Here is a 21,866-nt window from a genome sequence, read left to right as displayed (position 1 = left end):
TGTCCCAATAAAACAGTCAAATTTCTTCTGTAAGGGGTGTATTTATTTCAGTGCCTTGTTAGCACTGTTTGTCATTTTATTTAGAAAAAAATTTTTGGAATAAAGTGGTACCTAATAATTTCTTTAATTTTCTATAAAAGCTGAACACTTTAAATCGGGTTTATTTTTTCCTCGTATTTGGTTTGTACGTATATTTTATGAAATGTAGGGTCAATTTCTGGTTTGTACATATATTTTATGAAATGTAGAGTTAATTTCTGGAATTACTCTTCTATTCCAATAGCTATTTTTTAATTTTAGGCCAATGGTCTAATAAATTGAAGCTGTTTTGTATAATATTTTAAAATAGATCTTAGAGTTTACTATACATTATTTTCCTTTTAGTTCTCTTTGTAACAAGAAACTTTATTTTTTCACCTTTTTCAATATAAATTTGAGGCTATCTTAAACCTGTTAAAAAACAAAAACCTTTTGAAATTTGCTTGTTAGAGCTATTTAGATTTTGAGACTGCTTTAATACATCATTTTTACTATATTTGGTATTTCTATCACTCTCATTTTTACTTTAAGATGTGTATTTCTAAATTCAATTACTAATCATATACATTTCTTCCCCTCTGTATGATTTTAATGTATCTTGATTTGGAACAGTACTAAGAACTTAAAAAAGATGAGCAAGCAATGATCTCTACTTCCAAATCGGTTGCGTTGTAGTGGTTGTACAATTTTTTTTCATATGCTTAAAAATAATGGTTCTTAACCCAGGGTGCCTATCAAACTCATCTGGAGAACTTTTTCAAAATGAGTTATTGGCTTGTATTTCTACCACTTGGCTCAGTAGATTAAGGTGGAGCTTTAGCTTTGGTATTTTGAAGGTGTTCATTCGGGTCCTTTAAATATACAACCTCTGCTCTTAGAGCCAGCTTTTAGTGTTTCTTTTTTTCTTCTAGTCATGCATTTGACACATTATTATTTAATTCATGTAAAATGTGTGGTTGTGTGTGTGTGTGTGTGTGTGTGTGTGTGTGTGTGTGTGTGTTTCCCAGTGGCCATTTTATTTCCTCTTGTTTAGTAGCCATCTAACACATTTTGTTTAGGATCCCTTTACTGCTGCTGGGGACCCTTTGCAGTGAGAATAGTACTGAAATACCAGTACAGGTAGGGAGCTAGCTAGTTCTAGGTATGTTAGTGGTTTGTTGTGAATTTGAACAATATTTGGATATCCATATTTTGTTTAGAATTTAGAATAATTTTGGACAAGATAATTTAATTTGAAGTGGGTTATTTCTGATATTATTAATAAGCTATCTTTCTCTTTTCTGCATTCTCCTCACTAACACCTTCGCTTCTTTATTTCCAGGGCATATTTTTTCCTTGTGCTTACCCAACCTTGTATCTGTTGTTCCTTGATTTGTGTTTATGCACATTTACATGCAAGGATATGTTCTGATGGTGTAGAATTTTTTCTACTGAAGCCAACACTGTATTTAGTTTTACTTACCTTAGCCAAAGTCTTCTAAAAATTTTAGGTGAGTTTAGGCATTGCTGATTCAGCCGAATAAAAACAGTTGGAGAGAGCTTTATCTAGAGAAAGAATCTCAGTCATTGTAAATAAATGACCTACAGCCATTACCGTAGAAATCAACTAGAGAAAGCCCTCTCTGGAATCTTACCTCACGTTTAGAACTCTTTTGGTATTATAACCACATTACTTGAACACTTCTGAAGTCATTGGATTTCAGTGGTAAAGACCAGCATAGTACTTTGTTTTTAGATGACAGTTTTTACATTATTGAAAAACAGTCAAGGACCTAAAGCTGAGGGCTCATAGGAATTTAAGGTAAGTATAATAAAAATAAAGTTAATGTATTAATTATGTGTGGTTCTTTTTTGCTAATTTCCTCTTCCATTTTAGATAATGAAAGAAATCCAAGAACATAAAATTAAAATATATGAATTTCCAGAGACAGATGATGAAGAAGAAAATAAGCTTGTTAAAAAGATAAAGGTAGGTTCATTCCCATACAAATATTAATATGTTTTGGGGCTTTAAAAACACTAATATCCACAACAATATCAATTGGGAGATTATTCATTGTTGATTTCAACTTTACAGTTAACTCTGTTTGCTGACTATTATATGTAATAAGGCATTGTGTGGAATAGAGAGATGAATAATATAATTCCAATCTTCATATGGTTTTGAGTTAACTGGTTTCATATAATTCCCCCCCCCTCAAAACCAGGTAATGAGAGGGAGAGGATTTGTTCTTAAGCATTGTTATGCTTAATCTTTGTTTTAACAGCCAGACAAAATATGTTCGCTTTTGTTCTTTTATAAAAACTAACCAAAAATCTATACCAACAGTTTTCTGTATTTTTAATTTATAGTGGTTTCCTAAGTACCCTGGACCTAAAAATGTTTTTATAAATGGCATTATGTAAGCACGTAATTATCTTGGAATAATGAAATGCTTTACCAATAAAGAATTTCTAAGTTTTTGTAGAAATAGCCATATATTTTATATATTCTTATATACTCTGGGAGCTACAAGAAATTTGAAAGACTATATTCTGATCTGGTCTGGATGAATACAGATGTGGGCCCCAGATTTGGACTTCCAGTATAGTCTAACGAGTGTAATGTTCCCTGCTTCCAGGGCTGTTAGGGTCGCTTTGTGGTCAGGTAGGCGGGCTAGTCACAAGCCTCATTTTTTTCCTCAATTTGCCAATATATTTTTTACCCTTTTTAGTTTTTCAGTATGGGACAGCTTCTTTTTGGAATGATTTTTTTGTTTGTTTACAAATAATTTGATCAGTACATGCTTTAGTATTCTAAAATTTTTAGAGAAAATATGATGTTATTCATTGTTTACATTGCTAAGAATACCATGATATGGCAGTTTACTAAATAGTAATTGAATGCCCTATAAAAGTGAATATAGACACTATCAAGGTAATTTTTTTTACCAATCTGTTCTTGAGTAATATAACTTTTATTCTTGACTTGTGAGGACTACAGAGATGTATTTGAACAAGAATACTTTGTTTTATAGGACCGTTTACCTCTTGCTGTGGTAGGTAGTAATACTATCATTGAAGTTAATGGCAAAAGGGTCAGAGGAAGGCAGTATCCTTGGGGTGTTGCTGAAGGTAAGGTTTTCTTTAGTGAATGACTTTGTATAAGAGCTCAAAAAAGTGATAAAAATTTGTATTTATAGTAAGTAGTATAATATGATCACTTTATTGATATAGTTTAGGGTGTTAGTTGTGAATTGTTTTATTTAGTCTCATTTTCTCAAACATTCCAGTTTCTCAGATCTTGTGTCCTTCTAAGTCAGGCAGGTATGTGTTAAATCCTAACACTGTAATACTCAGAAGTCACTTGTCAGTACGGCCACCCTCCCACCTCTGCCCCATCAATTAGGACTATTCTGTTTTCTTGTTTGAACACATGTGTACAGTGCAGGGTTCTTTACCTGGGATCCAAACTTTGCCTCTGAGGGATCTAATACCCTTTCTGAAATTGAAAACAGTTTTGGAGAAAAGGCCTCTCTCACTTTTATCTGAGTCTCAATTGGGTCTAGGATCCTCAAGAATGATTGAGAACAACTTTCATAAGCCCAATGAAAGCATTCAGTCTCCTTTCCTCAGGACAGAAGCTACCTTTTTAGGCATCTGATCTTTAGGCGGGGGATCATTATTAAGAGATCCTCTACTAATTTTGTAAAGAGTTTTAAACACCAATAAAATCTTAGCCATAGTATCAAATCTCAGAAGTCCACTGGTAAAAAGATGTGTTTCCCTAAGTTTGTGTTTATTATTATTGGTTTAACCTAATAGAAAGATTTAAGTCTCCTGTGTTATAGTAACTTGGGACAAAGATTGAGTCATGATTATTTTATCTACTTGTTACTACTCTTAAAAATTCTGTAATTTTTAGGGTATTGTTCCAAGTTACTGTCCTTATCAGTGACTTTCCCCACCAATGAACTGTACTCATTCCCAGCCCCGTTATCCCAGATTACCTTCAGTTGCTGAGCAGAGGCTTTAGAGCTTGAAATCTGTGATGAAGAATTTACTTTATATCTCTAGTTTTAGGGGTTTCTCCCCCCTAAATATGTTCCTATACGTTTTAAGGGGGGTTTCTAAAGAGATTCCCCTTTTATTCTCCCACCACTAAACTTTTAAAATGCATTTTATCATGGAGTAAATGTATTCTCTACCAATAAAGGAAAAGATATGATCTCCCTTTTCAACTTCGCAGAAGTTGCTCTGAAGAGCTCCTTTGTTAGATGTATATATTTGATCACTGAAGATTAAACTACAGTAAAGCAGTATTACACTGTGCTTGCCGGGCATGCCCTTAGGTTAAGTACTGTGTGACCGTGTTAACCCTGAATGATAGCACTTTCACAGGTCCGGCCCAGGCAGTGGGGCCAGGATTTGGTAGCTGGTGCTGAAAGAAAACCCTTGAGTGCATCTTCCCTGGGACTGTGCCAGTGGTAGCTGTCACTCAATGGCACAGAGGAAAACAAATCCTTAGTGAAAAATTTATCTAAGCTATTTTGCATATTCTTTTATTCTTGTTACCTCCACTTTTCTGTGAAATTTTCTTTGAAAAGCCTGCAGTTAATGGAAATAATATGGTCTGTTTCTTTTATAGTTGAAAATGGTGAACATTGTGATTTCACAATTCTCAGAAATATGTTGATAAGGTAAGTGTAAGTAATGATGAAAACAACAAGCTTTTTCTTTCCCTAAATAAAGTTAGAGTTGGACAAATTTGTTTTGCCTTCCATAAATGTAGCTAATTTAAATTGGTGTCTCATTCTAGCCGTAAAGTAAGTAGTGAATGGAGACAACTTGGATTATTTCACCAGGATTTTAAAGTCATTAGCAAAAATACAAAATAAGCTGTGTGACTAGGGATGTATAGAAAAAAAGTCGATAATTGTATTTTCAGTTGAGGTTTTAACACTGAAAGAGGTATGGAAAGTTGAAAGGGGAAAAACTTTTGCGTTTTTTTTTATTGGGAAAAGTGGAAGGGAAGGCTAGGTTTTGAAGGCATGTTTCTTGTAAAGGGGAGCTTATAGTTGAAGAGGTTATATGGTGTCACCTATAAGATACACTAGTACCAAAAATTGAGTGACAGCCCAGGAGAGACTGTAATGAGTTAGAGTGTCTTGACTCAGAGGCTGAGAAGAGAGCTTCCACAGCAATGGAACTCTTTAGTTTGGAAAATCAGTGACAAATTAGCATGAGCTATTTATTCTCAACCACTGGCTTTGCTTGGAATAAGCTGCCTGGCTTTACTGAAGTGGAGAAGGATAGAGCTTTAGGTGTAACTATGGTGGCCAGAGAGAGAATAAAGTCATCAAAGGGCAGAGTATAAAGAGAAAGGAGACATGTGGAAAACCCAGACTTAGAACCAGGAGCAGTAAACTCTCGGAGAACTGCTTAGAAATGTCAAATAGTAGGAGTTGAATCAGTAATTTAACATCACATTCTAATCACAAAACGGGAGGTAATCGTAAATGTTTCATGGACATCGGGAAAAATAAAAACGGAGTACACCTTTGTTTGTCTCCCAGAAGGGAGTGAAGTGGTGAAGTGGTGAGGAAGGGAGGATGGAATGATTACAGAGACCTCCTCACCACACGCATCCAAGAAACTGCATTTGTGGAAGGAAATCATGCAGCAGCTCAGGGTGTCTTTAGCATTTCGAATCATTAAGAATGATGACATTGTCTGATGTATTGTGCAGTTTATTTTATATGTATTGATTTTATATATTATGGAAATGCTGTGAGCAAACATTTAGCCAAGATACCACATTCATTAGAGAGTTTGAATAAACAAATTTAAATTCCCCACTTTGAATTCATCCTGATATGTGATCTAAAGTGTCCCTGTGAATTTATCACCTTAGTAAAAACTCTTATTAATACTGCTAAAGAAAAGGATTTCTTTTAGGTTTTATTAATGTCCGTAGAAGCTAACCTACATTCCCTTCTCTAGTAAAATACATACAGCAGATCCTTGAATAATGTCATTTTGTTCAATGTTGTTTTGTTATGATGTTGAGAAGCCATAGGAACTTAACTTTTGTTTATATCTATTAGCCTGGAAAGTCGCAGAACCTATCGATATGCTAAGGGAGGACTTACTGTAGTATAAAAGTAAATACTCTTATGTGGAAATGTCATCTTTAGTAAGTGCTTTGAGGGGATTATGGCTCTTAAATTCTCATTTGGAACCTAAATTTCCATTGGTGTCAAGTTAGTGCATGTATCTTGCTCTGCTTTTTAATAGAAGCAAACTCTTGATCTGTTACCTTACTTATGACAGAACACATATGCAGGACTTGAAAGATGTCACTAATAATGTACACTATGAGAACTACCGGAGCAGAAAATTGGCAGCTGTGACTTATAATGGAGTTGATAATAACAAGAATAAAGGGCAGCTTACTAAGTAAGTATACATCAGAAAAGGTATTATTTATTAGTATATAATTATATTGTTTTATTTTCATCAAGTATCTCCTGGCTACTCAATAGAAAACTGGGATGTTACTTATGCACAACAGCAGAATTTTATGTTAAGCTTTTGTTTTGGCAGTTTTATATTTTACTATTTAATTGTGGAAGGAAGTGTTATTTCCTTGTTCCTTAAGAGAAAGAACCTTGCATTCTCTTGGTCATTTGCCATTTTTATAATCTGTGTACCACACAGTTAATAGATCCCCAATTAGAAATTAAATAGCTCCTTTAGAAAATACTTTTTTTTTAAGGAAAGAGAAAAGTTACTATTAAGATCTCTTAACCCATAATGCTTGTAAGATAAATATCTTATTGTCTCTTTAAGAAGACTTCACATAGAACTTCTACCTTTTATTATGTCTTTTTTAAATAAGCCTTTTTGATAGCAGAATTTTCACTAACATTATATAGAAACAAGGGACAGAACCAAACAAAAAGAATACTTAGATGACTCTAGTCTTGGTTACCTTCTCTACTTTCTCTGTTCCCATTGTGTATTAACACGTAGTAAATTAGCTGGGTTTGGATTTCTTGGAGCGGTGTGAGTGACTACCAAGTGTGTAGCTTCACCTACTTAGTGCAGATCTCAGGCTGTGTGGTTGTGATGGGATGGGGAAAGAGGTGTGTGAGGACATGGTGAGTTAGCTGGGGTAGTTCTTGGTAACAAGTCTGTACCTTTTTTTTTTTTTTAAACTTGGAATTGCTGAAGATCATAAGTATTATGAAGACTATTTTAACTATAGTATGTACATTTGTAGCCATGTGTTATCTACCATTAAAGGATAATCTGAAGGATCATCTGCATAAATAATGAAAAAGGCAAATTCTCAAAGTAGCCATTACTGTGTTTTATAGTGGCTAGCATCCCTCATAATGGAACAGAAAATGTCTCCACATGGCCTTTACATTCCAGAGAAAGCACACAAAGCAGTTCTCTTTTAAAACCTGTGTTTATTTTCTTCCATAATTTCTTAGTGATACTTGGGTCATAGTCCCTTATTTCTTACTTAACCTTTTGCACTCAGATGTCGAGTGTGACTCGACACGGTTAGCATCAGTAGCAGCTCTTTTTATACTCTTTGAATGTATCAATAATTTGAAATATAAAAAAATCCAAATAAATAAGTTTGTATGAAAAGAAACTCCAGTTTTTTATTCTACTGTCACGCTTTGTAAAATCCCAAGTAGAATAAAGGAATCAAGAAAAAAGCAAGCGAGTGCAAAGGGTTAACTTAGAATTTCTTCTTATGCTATTAGCATGCTTCTTTGAGAAACTTTAGTGATCAATTTCTAGGTTTTCTGGTTTCAATCATTTAGCGAGTGATTCTGATTCGTTAGATGGCAGATGGGCCTGAGAGTTTATATCCTATCTAATAAAAGAGTAATATGAAAATTGACCGTCACTCCAAGACATGAGATGGCTGCCCCCATGTGGACACAGATGGCCTGCAGGGGAGGGCAGTTGTGGGCAGTTAGGGGTGACCAGGCTAACAGAGGAGGGCAGTTGGGGGAGACCAGGTCAGCAGGGGAGGGCAGTTGGGGGGGACCAGGCATGCAGGGGAGGGCAGTTCGGGGTGACCAGGCCAGCAGGGGAGGACATTTGGCGGAGGGGAGGTGACCAGGCCTGCAGGGGATGGCAATTGGGTGGGGGGGATCAGACATGCAGGGGAGGACAGTTGGGGTGTTTGGGACCCAGGCCTACAGGGAAGGGCAGTTGGGGGGAACCAGGCATGCAGTTGGGGGTGACCAGGCCAGCAGGGGAGGGCAGTTAGGGGTGACCAGGCCAGCAGGGGAGGGCACTTGGAGACAACCAGGCCTGCAGGGGAGGACAGTTAGGGGCAACCTGACTGGCAAGGGAGGGCAGTTAGGGGTGACCAGGCTGGCAGGGGAGGGCAGTTAGGAGCAATTGGGCCGGCCGGGGAGCAGTTAGGCATCGATCAGGCTGGCAGGCGGAAGCGGTTAGGGACTGATCAGACAGAGGCAGGCGAGCAGTTGGGAGCCAGCAGTCCTGGATTGTGAGAGGGATGTCTGACTAAGGGACATAGGTACACGGGCAGTCAGACATCCCTCAAGGGGTCCCAGATTGGAGAGGGTGCAGGCTGGGTTGAGGGACACCCCTCTTTCCCCCACCCCCCATGCATGAATTTTGTGCACCGGGCCTCTAGTTTTTAATAAGCACCTAGAATGATTCTGATATAGGTGATTAGTAATTCATGCTTTGCAAAACATTGACTTCTAGGAAAAATTGATTTGGTTATATTTTAATAATTTTTAAATATTTAAATACAATTTTTAAATACTTAAAATATTTGAGGTAAGGTTCAGCACATAAGGCAAATAAAAGGCAAGACTTTTATTTGTTTTAGCAAAATTTTCTTTGACTTTATCACAAAAAATGTAAGGATTGTTAATAAGTATTGTTAGTAAATGTTAATTAAATCCTATCCATTTTATTTTATTTTTAATATATCCTTTAAAAGGCCACTCAATTATTTTTGTTTCATTGAATTTTTCAATTACAGTTGACATTCAACATTATTTTATATTAGTTTCAGATGTATGTACAGCATAATAGTTTTGACAATATGTAACTCATGAAGTGATCCAATCCTGCTAGTAATTCATTTTATTTTATTTTTAATACATTTTTATTGATTTCAGAGAATGAGAGAGAGAGAGAGAGAGAGAGAGAGAGAGAGAGAGAGAGAGACAGACATAGAGACATATCAGTGATGATCAGCTGCCTTCTGCATGCCCCACAGTGGGGATCGAGCCCACAATCTGGGCATGTGCCTGACACATAATTGAATCGTGACCTCCTGGTTCATAGGTTGACACTCAACCACTGAGCCATGCTTGCTGGGCTCCTAATTTCTTTTAAATGCATTTCACTAGCTTAAAGGTTTTATAACTGTTTAAAGAAAAACATAAGTAAATCCACTTATAATTTTACTAGAGGCCTGGTGCATGGGATCCCCTCAGACCAGCCTGCACCCTCTCCAATCTGGGACCCCTTGGGGGATGTCCGACTGCCGGTTTAGGATCGGGCCTAAACCGGCAGTTGGACATCCCTCTCACAATCCTGGACCGCTGGCTCCTAGTCACTCATCTGCCTGCCTGCCTGGTTACCCCTAACTGCCACCCCCTGCCGGCCTGATTGCCCCTCACTGCCTCTGTGTGCTGGCCTGATCGCCCCCAACTGCCCCTTACCCCCACCCCCCCGGCCTGGTCTCCCTTCAAGGCCCCCCCACTGGCCTGGTCACCCCCAGGCAGCCTGCTGCTCAGTCGTTTGGTCATCCCTCACTAACCCCCCTGCTGACCTGGTCACCCCATGCAGCCTGCTGTTTAGTCGTTTGGTCGTCCCTCACTAACCCCCCTGCCAGCCTGGTCGCCCCATGCAGCCTGCTTGTTCAGTCGTTTGGTTGTCCCTCACTAACCCCCCTGCCGGTCTGGTCACCCCACGCAGCCAGCTTGTTCAGTTGTTTGGTCGTCCCTCACTAACTCCCCCTTCCTGCCTGGTTATTGGCAGCCATCTTGTGAGGGCGTGAGGGTTAATTTGCGTATTACCTTTTTATTATATAGGATACGTTAAAGGGAAGTATACTATCTACATATTTTTCATTAAATGTATGTGCTTAATGTTTAATTTTCTTCTTTTAAACATTTGTTCATGTCCTAGAAATAAGGAATTTTTGTTTCCATATTTCAAATACAAGGCTTTTAAAGTAGTGCTGGGATATTTTTGCTGTTAGTTGCAGGTAAGGTGTAATTCAGAAAAAAAATAGTAAAGCAAGTGTTGTTAAAAATTATTCTGCATATACAGGATTCCAGTGTGGATTACTTGAGTTAAATTATAACCCAGGTGAAAGCATTAAAAGTAGAATTCTATTGGAAATATATTTCTACCAACTGGAGAATGGCTGACTTTGGAATAGATATTGACCTGCTATATTAAATTAGGTTTTTATTGCTTTATTGAATAACACATACTGAATCTTAAAGAAGACACTTGGAAGTTTTATCCATTGGCTTGAAAATGTTAGCAATTTATAAAACATTCAAGTTGACTTAAAAAAAAGTCAATAAGCTAATTTTTTAAAAGTTAGATATTAGGTAGTAAATTAAATTGATTCATCTTATATTTAATTTTGTGAGGCCGTTTTGGATGGGCTGTAAAGTTTATGGATTAAAAATAAAAATATTTTTAAAAAATAAAAATAAAAATATTTGGCTTGTATGTCTGAAATGTGTTTTTCTGTTATGTTAATGGTCCTAGACCAATTATATTTTGGACAGACTTAAAACAAGATTTAGACATCATGTTGTACACCTTAAACTTATACAGTGTTTTCTTTCTTTTCTTTTTTTTTAAGATTTTTAATTGATTTTTTAGAGAGAGAGGGAAACATGGATGTGAGAGCAAAACATCAATTGGCTGCCTCCTGCTGTGACTCTCTTATTGGACATGTGAAAGGATAAGTCATCTGGTGGCTTTTAGGAGTTAGAACCCCTTAAAGAGAACTCTAGAAAAAGCCAAGTTACATCTTTGGGGATTTAGTGTGATATTCAGGTTATGTCATAGCCTTTTTTTAAAAAATCTTCAAGCCTTTTCATTTCTTTGGTTGAGTTGTTTTAAATTTCTCTGACAAGTTTAAGTTTATAATATTTAATGTATCTGAGTGTGAAAAAGTTTCCCATTAAGAAGTAGGCAGGTAATGTAATTTAAGTGTTTTTTTCTAGCCATCTAATAAAAAAGGTTTTATTTGAAAAAACAGTTATGACAAGTAATCCTTTTTCCCATGTTTTCTACATAGTAAGCATAATTTTGTATTGCTTCTAAATACCACTTTAGTAAAGATGACCAGAAGTAGGATGGCAATTTATTTAAAAATTAAAGAGATTTGAAAGATCATTTTGACAAATGAGAGATGTCAAAAATTCCATTTTTAAATATATGTGACCATTTTGTTAATATAATACTGGAAGATCAATTTTTTTGGTCAGGAGTCATATTTTTGCAAGGTCAGAAATTTAAAATATCTCAAATGTGAAATATTACAGATTTCTTTTGAAAGTATGCATATTTAAATAGGTTTAGAAATTTGAGCAGACTATATGAAGGTAATTGCACAGCATATTTTATTTATAAGTTGGAATAATAAGTACTAACAGAATTTTGGAGAAGAAATAAAATCACATTAACAAATTTTGCCATAAGCTTTTATTTTAGGGCACATATTTAATTATAAAATCTATGAATTTGCCTTTAATTGCTGCTTTCTGGTGTGGTTCACTTTACATATGCTAAGTTTCTGTATTTTTTGTTCTTTTAGATATGACACATATGAAGGCATGTAAGTGGCTATTTGTTTTTCCAAAGACAGCAGGTCTAGTATGTAGGGATTTTTAATATTTAAATTTTTACTTTAAAAGCAAATTTCAAACATTATAGCATGTTTCTCTGCTATAAAAGTGTTATATTTTCTCCCAGAGTTAAATAAGAATCTAGATAACAATGTTTACTCATGGTAAACTGGTAGTCTTTTCACATGCAAATTATGCTATGAATTCTTTAAATTTATATGAATTGCCTTCTTCCTCCCAGGAATAAAATTAAAAAAGCATTTTATAGATAGGTTATTATAAGTAGGAATATATATTTAACTTTAAAATCACAATTCTATCTAAATTTTAATTTTTTAAATATATTTACAGTCTTGAATATTTGTTTTCAAATCACAGCAATATTGTTGGATAATCTAAGTTGCTTAAACATATATATTCAGTTATGAAGACTGTCACTTTAAAATAGTTATTAGATTGTTTCTTTTCTAGTCTCTAAAAGGTTTTAGAAGGTGGAAGAAGTGAGGTTTTAAGATGAAGAAGTGAGGTTTTAAGATGAAGAATAGCCTTTTTGAAAATCTGACATCAGCTTTGGACCCTCTTACCAGAAAAATGCTCCTGTGTGTGTGTGTGTGTGTGTGTGTGTGTGTGTGTGTGTGCGCGCGTGCGTACACACACACACACACACACACACACACATTTGGCATGTAATTTTGTTGTTGTTACTCCTCACCTGAGGATATTTTTTCATTGATTTTTAGAAAGAGTGGAAGGGAGGGGCAGAGACAGAGATACATCAATTGGTTGCCTCCTGCAGGCACCCAACTAAGGGGGGCGGTGGCGGGGATTAAGCCTACAACCCAGGTATGTGCCCTTGCCTGGAATCGAATCCGAGACCCTTCAGTCCAGGGGCCAGTGCTCTATCCACTAAGCCAAACTGGCTAAGGCTACCATGTCATTTGGGGTATTCATTTGCTCTATGCTCAAGAGATCTGATGCCATAAAGATGAGAAATATATTATTAAAAAGGACCTCATCAGCTTTTAATGAAATAATAATGATATTTACACTTAAAATGTTATTATTTGTTGACCTCACTTTTTGAATGCAGGATCTTATTCTAAGTTAATGTTTGGCTTAGTTTAATTTTCAGGACTTCCGTTTCATTGCTTAGTTGTTAAACTGTACTGCAGATTTGTAAGTTTTCTTTTGGTAAAGAAATCTCCTTTAGTCAAACAACATTTTATTCTAATTTACACTAACTACAAAAACAGGTCATCTTGATCACGGCAGTATATCACTTTTTTGTCCTTGCTGTTTTGCTAAGAAAAAGCAGTCACCTGTATTCTGTCCTGTGCTCTTTTTCAACATTTTCTATCTAGCTCTCTTGTCCTCCTTGGTAGAGAAGAGTGCTCTAAGGGTCAGAACTAGGCAGCCTCCTAAGGAGAGAAGTCAGCATGTTCATAGTGTCAGGTCAGGATGAGTAACTACCCTTGAAGTTATGGGTGATATTGAAGACCTGATTTCTTTTTCAGCCATGATTTAATTTTTAAATCACTTTCTTAAAATAAAACTCACTGATTTAAAAAGTAAAATTCAGTGGTCAAAGCCTGTTTTTGTGGAGGCCAAATGAACATGTTTTAGCAACAGAGTCCGAGAAGAGCCTGCCTCTTCAGCTGTCCCCGTGTTTTGAATAGTGCTCCGAGCTCCTCAGAGCCACAGAGCTCACTTTCCTCTCCTTGCTGGGGCTGTAGTAGGTTACTGAAACTTTGGCATTCTCTTGGGTCTGTAAACATCCTGGTCTTTAATTAAACTCATTTGTGTGTGCTTTTTCAACATGAGAATTTTGAACAAAATTGTGCAGAGATTTGAGCCTGTGGACTTGAATGTCAGTGGAATACTGAACTGTTTGTTTACGCTTGTGTCTATTTTCTGACATATTAAAATAATTATAAAGATAATGATTTGCTTCGGATTATCTGTGTGTGTGTATTTGTCTGTTTTTCTCACTATTGTTATCAATCTTGAAAAATAAATGAAATATTTGGGTTAGGTGGAATAAATTTTCAAGAGCATCGAAGTTACCAAAGTGGACTGAAAATGCTCTGCATGTCTAAATGAAGAGTGTTGTAGTATTGACTGCTGGTCATTTCCAGCATATCGTTTCAGTTACCAAAATAAGTTCGAATTATTGTTAATTGACAGTATAATTGTGATGTCAGTAGTTGTCTTAGAGATTGTAATACTTGGAGATTTGTAGAACTAAGAGTATTCTACATATATTAACTTTATTAACTCAGTTCCTTTTTCATATTAAAATCTTGTTTAAAGAAAGTACAAAATGAAATAATTTTCTTCTAGTTTTCCATTCTGTGAATATATTTTGAAGTGTTTCCTTTCCATTTTCCTTCTATACTTTATTTAATAAGTTATCTTTAGGTTAGATATGCACTAGGTTTAGAGAAACATCCTACTAACAGTTGCCTTTGTTTTTTAGAGCTATTTTCATAATAATTATTTACTAGAGATTTAAGTTTAGATAAGAAACTTGGTGGAAGTTCTAGATTATAAATATAAATATAAAAATTCATAAAGAATTTTTAACGCATTTATATATGGAACTTCTGATCTGTGTTCAATTTTATTTACATGGTGTCAGAATAATTGAAAAATTATTTTGAAACTTATTTTCAAGAAACAGAAAGCAGAGATTTTAGTAATGCCATACAGTATCTCATTTGTTTTCATCACTCAGAGTTTTGTGTTAACTTTTTATTTCTGGATGTGTAATGATTATTCTTCATGTTCATAACAGGAGCCCTCTGGCACAAATGGAAGAAGAAAGAAGGGAGCATGTAGCTAAGATGAAGAAGATGGAGATGGAGATGGAGCAGGTGTTTGAGATGAAGGTCAAAGAAAAAGTTCAGAAACTGAAGGACTCTGAAGCTGAGGTAATCAACCTAATAGTTCCACTTCTTACGACACAATGTTCCTTTTCAGAATAATACTGTTCATAAAGTTCAACGATAATAGAACTTTTATAAATATTTTCCCAAATTAAATATAATACTCCAATGTAATAAAACAGAGAAATAAAAGCAAGCACTATGTTGCTATAAAATATACTTCATTATGTAAGTGGACATAGTATATTTGGTAGAAAGACATAATAGAATAGTTATAATGAATTATTAGTTATAATGAGTAAGTTATGAAAAACAAAATTATAAGCCATTCCATATATTTAGAATAAGAAAAATAATTATCAGAGTTTTGAGAAATTTAACTTACTCTTTTGAAGGATGAAACCTTTCTCAGCATTAAAGGGCCTACCTGTAAAGAGATCTGGGCCAAATTTCCCCTAATACTATAAGCCATATCTCCCTGCTTTCTTCCCACTTGTGTCAACTTTCTGAACCTTGAATTAGGAGACAGGTTCAAATCCTGGTTTTCTGCCACTTTCTGGATAATGACCATGGCATGGGACTTAAACTGTAGACTGTTTGCTTATCTATACAATGGGAGGGAGCATTGACGTCTTCCCTGGTGAGCTTCCTACATGTTTGTGAGCAGTGAAAAATGAGATTGGGTATGTCTGCTGTTAGAAAGGGCTACACAACCGTAAGCTTGTTGCACTTTTCCCCATTTCTCAAGATTTTTCTCTGGGGCCACTTTTGAGGGGGAGGTCACAAGTCCTATAGGAAGAGGAATCATAGTGCTTTCCAGATGGTGCTCTGAATTTATAGCACAAGAACTCAGTGCTCACACCCTTAACATTAGGATGGATGAAACGCACTTTTGCGCCTGAGTTCTTAACCAGTCTTATTTGGTATGTCGTGCTGTGATTTAGCTCCAACGGCGCCATGAGCAAATGAAAAAGAATCTGGAAGCACAGCACAAAGAACTAGAGGAAAAACGCCGTCAGTTTGAAGATGAAAAAGCCAACTGGGAAGCCCAGCAACGTATTTTAGAACAACAGAACTCTTCAAGGTAACTAGTTCCCAAGAGATGTCCAGTAATGTTTTAAAGAATTATTTTCTTATTTATTAACAAAATTAGGATAGCATTTTAAAAGACACCACCCCTTATACATCCTAAGCACAATTATTTTAATGTTTTTATATAGATGAATGTAATCTAACATAATGGCAATTTTTTTCACTACATTTTGGATGATTTAACAATCTCCATAACTAAATTAATAGGTTCATAACATTCTGCCCAGTTGACTCACCATAATCAGTTTCTTACCTTCTCCCTCCAATTATCGGACTCATGGTTGTGTTCAGTTTTTAGTAAACACAGAAAATACTGCTATAAAGATCTTTTATGTAGTTAGAGGTATGTTTTAATTGTGTTGAATTATTTATTTAGGTAAAATTCTTAAGAACATTTTGGGTATCTCAATTCCTACTGCAGTTAACAAGTTTCGCAGCCTTTATTTAAAAACTCAGTAATATTTGTACCTTGGCTTCCCCCCCCCCCCCATTAGTTCCATTTAAAACTGAGTACGTTGAATTGTTGTAAGGATTCTACAATTTATCCTCACTGCTAAATGTTTTTAAGATTAGACATTTGTTCAATTAACTTTTTCTCCAAAGAAGAGGAAAATATATTTGTGAAAGCAAATGCATTTCTGAATACAAATGGCAGTAGAAGAAAAGGATACTCTATTAGATATCAGTTGATTTTTTAAAATTTGTACTATTTTATTTGAGAATTGTTCTCATATATTGAAAATTGTTTTTGTCATATATTTACTGTATTTTTTGTCAAATATTTGATTGCCTAAGAAAAGACTATTATGGACTAGCATTGTCCTCATTGTTTACTTTAATTTTTCAGATGAAAAAGTAGTGTTTGAAAACCCAACACAGTTGTAGTTGGGTTAGTTATTGCTACCGTTTGTTGTTTATAATGTTTATAACGTCAGCCATTTTGATTATTTTCTTTAATCATTTAGAACCTTGGAAAAGAACAAGAAGAAAGGGAAGATCTTTTAAACCCTCTGTTGACCACCAGTTACGTATTAGTTGCCAATATGCCAGCTTGGACATCAGTGTTTGTTGGATCCGTTTGACCAATTTGCACCAGTTTTATCCTTAATGATGGATTTAACAGCATGACAAAAATTATTATTTTTTTGTTCTTGATGGAGATTAAGATGCCTTGAATTGTCTAGGGTATTGTTGTGTACTTAGAAACTAACAGCTCTAAGTACCTTTCCTACATTTTCTTTTTTTTATTAAACAGATGTCTTCAATTTAATGCAAGAAAACATTTTACTATTGTACAATCATGTTCTGGTGGTTTGACTGTTTACAGGATATTCCAAAATAAAAGGACTCTGAAAGGTTTTCACTGAGGATAAATTGCCATAATATGATGCAAACTATGCTTCTCTATAATAATTATAATACAAAGGTTCCATCCAATGCAGCATATACAATAATGTAATTTAGTCTAACACAGTTGACCCTATTTTTTGACACTTCCATTGTTTAAAAATACACATGGAAAAAAAAAACCTATATGCTTACAATGCACCTAGAGCTTTTTTATAACAGCCTTTTTTTGTTTATTTGTTTGTTTTGGATTCTTTAAATATATATTATTCTCATTTAGTGCCCTCTTTAGCCAGAGTCTCATTACTGCTTCATTTTTGTAATAACATTTAATTTAGGTATTTTCCATATATTGGCCCTGCTAAAATAGAATATAGCATCTTTCATATGGTAGGAACCAACAAGGAAACTTTCCTTTAATTCCCTTTTTACATTTTATGGTAAGTAGCAGGGGAAAAATGCATTTATAGATCATTTCTAGGCAAAATTGTGGAGCTAACGACCAACCTCTTTCTACCCATGTGCAGCCTCTTTATTTTACTAGAAATGGGAATCATGGCCTCTTGAAAAGAAAAAAAAGTCACCATTCTGCATTTAGCTGTATTCATATATTGCATTTCTGTATTTTTTTGTTTGTATTGTAAAAAATTCACATAATAAACAATGTTGTGATGTAATAGAGTGTGGGTCTTAACTGTTCTACAGTTGATGTACAAGACTAGAATATGTTTGGGAAAAAAGTTTTCTACTTGAATTTGTCAGCTCCACGATTGCAGCGCATCTTTTCTCTTGTATGTTCGTTTCACTTGGAATGTATACGCCTTGCGTTTCTTTCTTTTTAGTGAAGTACTGCTGCTCTGGAAACAGGTTCTCGTGGTTACCGTTGTGCAATTCTGTACGGTGATAAGGCAGTCTCTTCTAGCACTATGAAAGCGTTCCCAGTCTCCATCATGTCATGCCTAAGGTGTTCCTTCAGTCTGGGAGAGGAGCGATGCAGCTTTCCTGGCCCTTTTGATTGACCTCAGGCTCTTCATGCATATGAAGGGCTATTTTTGCCAGAGGCCTGTGGACTCTGAGAACAGCTATATGATTGTTCGTGATACTGTTACGTTCAGGTAAGCCTGGGGAAAGGCCAGCAAACAGCAGTGCTAGTCCCCTTGGGCAGAAGCATCATCGAGTTGAAGCAGCTAATGAACCAGTCTTGCTCATTATCGGGTTGACCGGGTAAGCACAAGTCCCAGTGCAGTTAGGGCAGCACGTGGCGGGGTTTTACTGCCACCCAGTGGGATGAGGTCTGATTGTTTCATTATCAAGTTCACAGGCAGCAGGGGAAGCTGACAGTGAATTAGATGTCTGCCTTATCAATGTGTAGGTCAGTGTGTGATCTTGGGAGCTAGGAGACAGGCTTCTGCCTTTGGAACCGTTAGCTCGTCAGACCTTCACATTCTGACTCCCCGTACCTTTCATGCCTTTAAACTCCTGTTGGAGAAACTGACCTAAGAATGTGGAGCTCAGGGGGATAGTAGGTGAGAAGGAAGAGGAAAGGGGAAGGTGGCAGGTAAGGCAGCAAGTGCGTAAAGAGTGGAAGAGAGTTTGGCACTCCCTCAAGGCTCAGCGAATTAGCCCATTCCACTCTGGAAGCCATTGATGTGGATTTGTAAATAGTCAATTGTTAAATCTCCAAGGATGTCCTGTGTAGACTGCTGTGTGTCCTCCCTGCCACTCAGGTAAATTGAAATCCTCTAATAAAAAGCTTGGCAATATAAATACAAGTCGGTGTATTTCATTCAGGTTGTTTTCCCTGCTCCTTGGGTAATAATAGTAATTGTCCATCTTGAGTGCTCAGTGGTGCGGACAGTAAGCTAGTTTATGTGCCTTTTCTTCACTTAATCCTCACTAGAACCAGATGCCAGCGTCTCCTTTCTCAGCGTGGAAGCAGGTTCAGTGACTTCTCCAGGAGACAGGTGGTGACTGGTAGAGCTGCTATTTGAACCGGGCTTGGTGACCCAGGGACCGTGTGCCTGTCACATGCTAATGACCACCTGTCATGCAGGTTCCAACCCCAGCTCTGTGGGAACTGGGCCTCTGACTTCCCTTCAGAACATTCATTCCTTCAGCTATAAAACGGCCACAATCCTTGCTGTTTAGGGGTGCAGATTACTTCTGACTGCACATGCAGAGGTGTCTGGACTTGAATTACCGTGTGTGTGTGTGTGTGTGTGTGTGTGTGTGTGTGTGTGTGTGTTTTCCATTGATTTTTTTTTTTAGAGAGCGAGTGGGAAAGAGAGAGAAACATCAATTGTTTACCTTCCACACATGCCCTGACTGGTCAAATCTGCAGTCCAGGTACATCCCCTTGACCAGGAATGGAACCTGCGACCCTTCGGTGCCTGGGCCGACACTAACACTGAGCAAAACCAGCCAGGGCTTGAAATGACCTTTGAATGTTGTGTAGGCGGCGAAGTGGGGCCAGCGCAGGTCAGGAGAATTGCTTTCCCAGTTTTAGGGGATGGCTTGTTTTTAGGATGTTTGCATGGTGCTGCGACTTGCTCTGGGTCCCCTGTGTACGCACAGATACTGGTTGGAGTTACTGACTGAGGTGTGTTTCAACAAAAGGGCACACCATGGAAATAAGGTAACTTTGGGGAGAAGCAGGCTTTTTTACAGTACTAGTAATCCTATATAATAAAAGCCTAATAGGCTAAGTGGTCATCCATTCGTCCAACCAATCAAAGCATAATATGCTAATTATGCTAAGGCCGCTCAACTGCTCGCTATGACGTGCACTGACCACCGGGGGGCAGATGCTCTGACCAGTAGGTTAGCTTGCTGCTGGGGTCCGGCCAATCGGGACTGAGCTAGACGGGCCGGACATGTCCTGGAGCCCTCCCACGGTCCCTCCCCGGCCGGCCAACCTCCCATCCCCTCCCCGGCCCCGATCGTGCACCTGTGGGGGTCCCTCGGCCTGGCCTGCACCCTCTCGCAATCCGGGACCCATCAGGGGATGTCAGATAGCCGATTTTGGGTCCCATCCTGTAGGCCAGGCCAAGGGACCCTACTGGTGCACGAATTCATGCACCAGGCCTCTAGTGGGAGTTATAAAATATGCCATTGTTTATAATCAATGCTGAGGTGTTTTATACGAGTGTCTGCAATGAAAACATTGCTGCCTTTCAAGCGAATCTGGTTCCCATGATTTGGGGTCAATCCACAGGATGTTCAAAGTGGCGTGTCAGCTGTTTTCAGCAGAGACGGGCCAGCAATTCCCTGCGTTCTTTAGGAGCCTTTCAAAGCTTCGCGGGAAGAATGAAGACTATTCTTGGCCTGAGCCTTTGCCCCATGGGGTTCTGGGCCCAGCCAAACCGCCTTGTCCTAGCAAAGGAGGGTCAAGTGAAAGGAGACCTTGTTCCGGGCCAGGCTCTCCAAGGGTGGCCTGAACCCCGTGGCCACACACCACCACTGTTTGGGATGCAGTGTTTGTGGACCTGCTGAAATCTAATGCCACTCGGGCCTTCGGAAATCCTCTGGGAGGGGGAGCGGGAGGGGCTGACACCTCTGAGAACAGACATCTGTGAAGATGTGGCGTAAGATGGGGGCTGACGGAAGTGGGGGGTTGAAGACTGCCCAGAAATGCCTGTTTTTTCTCTCCCAAGCGGGTGAAGGGGGCTGCTTAGCCTCCTGGCTTCTAAGTGTTGCAAGGAGCAGTTCACCTGGATATTTACCAGGAAACAAACCACAGAATCCCGTGGGCGAAGGGCTGGCTCACTCCGGGTGGACCCAGCTAACCTGGGCTAGTGGGCCCTTTTCCCCGTTGTCTTTGGATTTCAGTGCTCTCTTTCACATTTAAATGCATGCTCCACTGGATTACAGGCCCAGAAAAGTTTCCTGTGTCTCGGATAAGCCAGCAATTTAAGCGACTTGGCAAGTGCTGGGTGCCCTGGCTCACTCTGCTGTGAATGGGAGCTCTCCCCCTTACTCTGCATAAATCCAGGGATACAGATTGGGGGCGTGGTCGGGGAGCTGTGGATTTTTGTCCTAGGGATAAACCCCACATGTGATTACACAAATCGGTGGCTCTGTGGTTTACTTTCCAAACAAAACAGAGTTGAAGTGAACACCTCAGGGACACAGCTCTGTCACTTGGGCACCAAAATAAAGTCCTCCTTCAACCGGCACGCAGCTGCTCAGAACTGAGGCTGGCCTTTTCTCAGCCACCCACACTTCATTTGAGCCTAATCAGACCCCACCCCTCATAGCCAGGCGCTTGGGAATGGGGCGAGGCCGCAGTTCCCCCTCACGCTGTGACCACCCTCGGTGGGACGGGCCCAGTTACAGATCACACCCTGAGGAGACAGGCTTTCTCTCCAGCTTGTGCCGGGAGGCCTGGTGGACTCGTCCTCCCAAACGCGAACATTTCAGCAGGGTCCAAGCTGGCAGGAATACCTGGTCATCAAGGGAGAGAGCGCCCACCTGGAAAGCTGAGGGACGGGAACAAACATCAGACTCCACTGTAAGGCACTGATTTTTGCAAACCAGCAGACTGAAGTCACAGCAGGTGGTTATAGCACTTTTCTACTCATTAGCCATTGCCGCATGCACCTGGGAGTCCCGCAGCCACCTGGGGGTTTCAAGG

At 38.1% G+C, this 21,866-nt stretch overlaps 1 protein-coding gene and 1 non-coding gene across 4 annotated transcripts in view; both read left to right on the top strand.

Moving 5' to 3' along the window:
- SEPTIN7 (septin 7) overlaps positions 1-17,910 on the top strand; it is a 43,266-nt gene extending 25,356 nt beyond the window's left edge. For 2 of the 3 annotated variants that reach the window (XM_028154561.2, XM_028154560.2), the window contains exons 7-14: positions 1,916-2,008; positions 3,057-3,153; positions 4,667-4,718; positions 6,352-6,477; positions 11,879-11,899; positions 14,704-14,839; positions 15,739-15,878; positions 16,852-17,910. In XM_028154561.2, the coding sequence (XP_028010362.2) occupies positions 1,916-2,008; positions 3,057-3,153; positions 4,667-4,718; positions 6,352-6,477; positions 11,879-11,899; positions 14,704-14,839; positions 15,739-15,878; positions 16,852-16,891 (705 nt within the window). In that variant the 3' untranslated portion in view covers positions 16,892-17,910. The remainder of the gene's footprint in view (positions 1-1,915; positions 2,009-3,056; positions 3,154-4,666; positions 4,719-6,351; positions 6,478-11,878; positions 11,900-14,703; positions 14,840-15,738; positions 15,879-16,851) is intronic. The other variant, XM_028154568.2, reaches the window with a different exon arrangement.
- Positions 4,405-4,530, top strand: LOC114235037 (small nucleolar RNA SNORA30/SNORA37 family). Its single transcript, XR_003621221.1, has one exon. It is a non-coding gene; the product is annotated as a small nucleolar RNA SNORA30/SNORA37 family (small nucleolar RNA).
- Positions 17,911-21,866: the final 3,956 nt, after the last annotated feature.

This window comes from Eptesicus fuscus, chromosome 14 (genome assembly GCF_027574615.1).
Source record: "Eptesicus fuscus isolate TK198812 chromosome 14, DD_ASM_mEF_20220401, whole genome shotgun sequence".
Classification (NCBI taxonomy): domain Eukaryota; kingdom Metazoa; phylum Chordata; class Mammalia; order Chiroptera; family Vespertilionidae; genus Eptesicus; species Eptesicus fuscus.
Note: the sequence above shows the minus strand (reverse complement) of the source record. Positions and strands in the feature narration are given on the sequence as shown.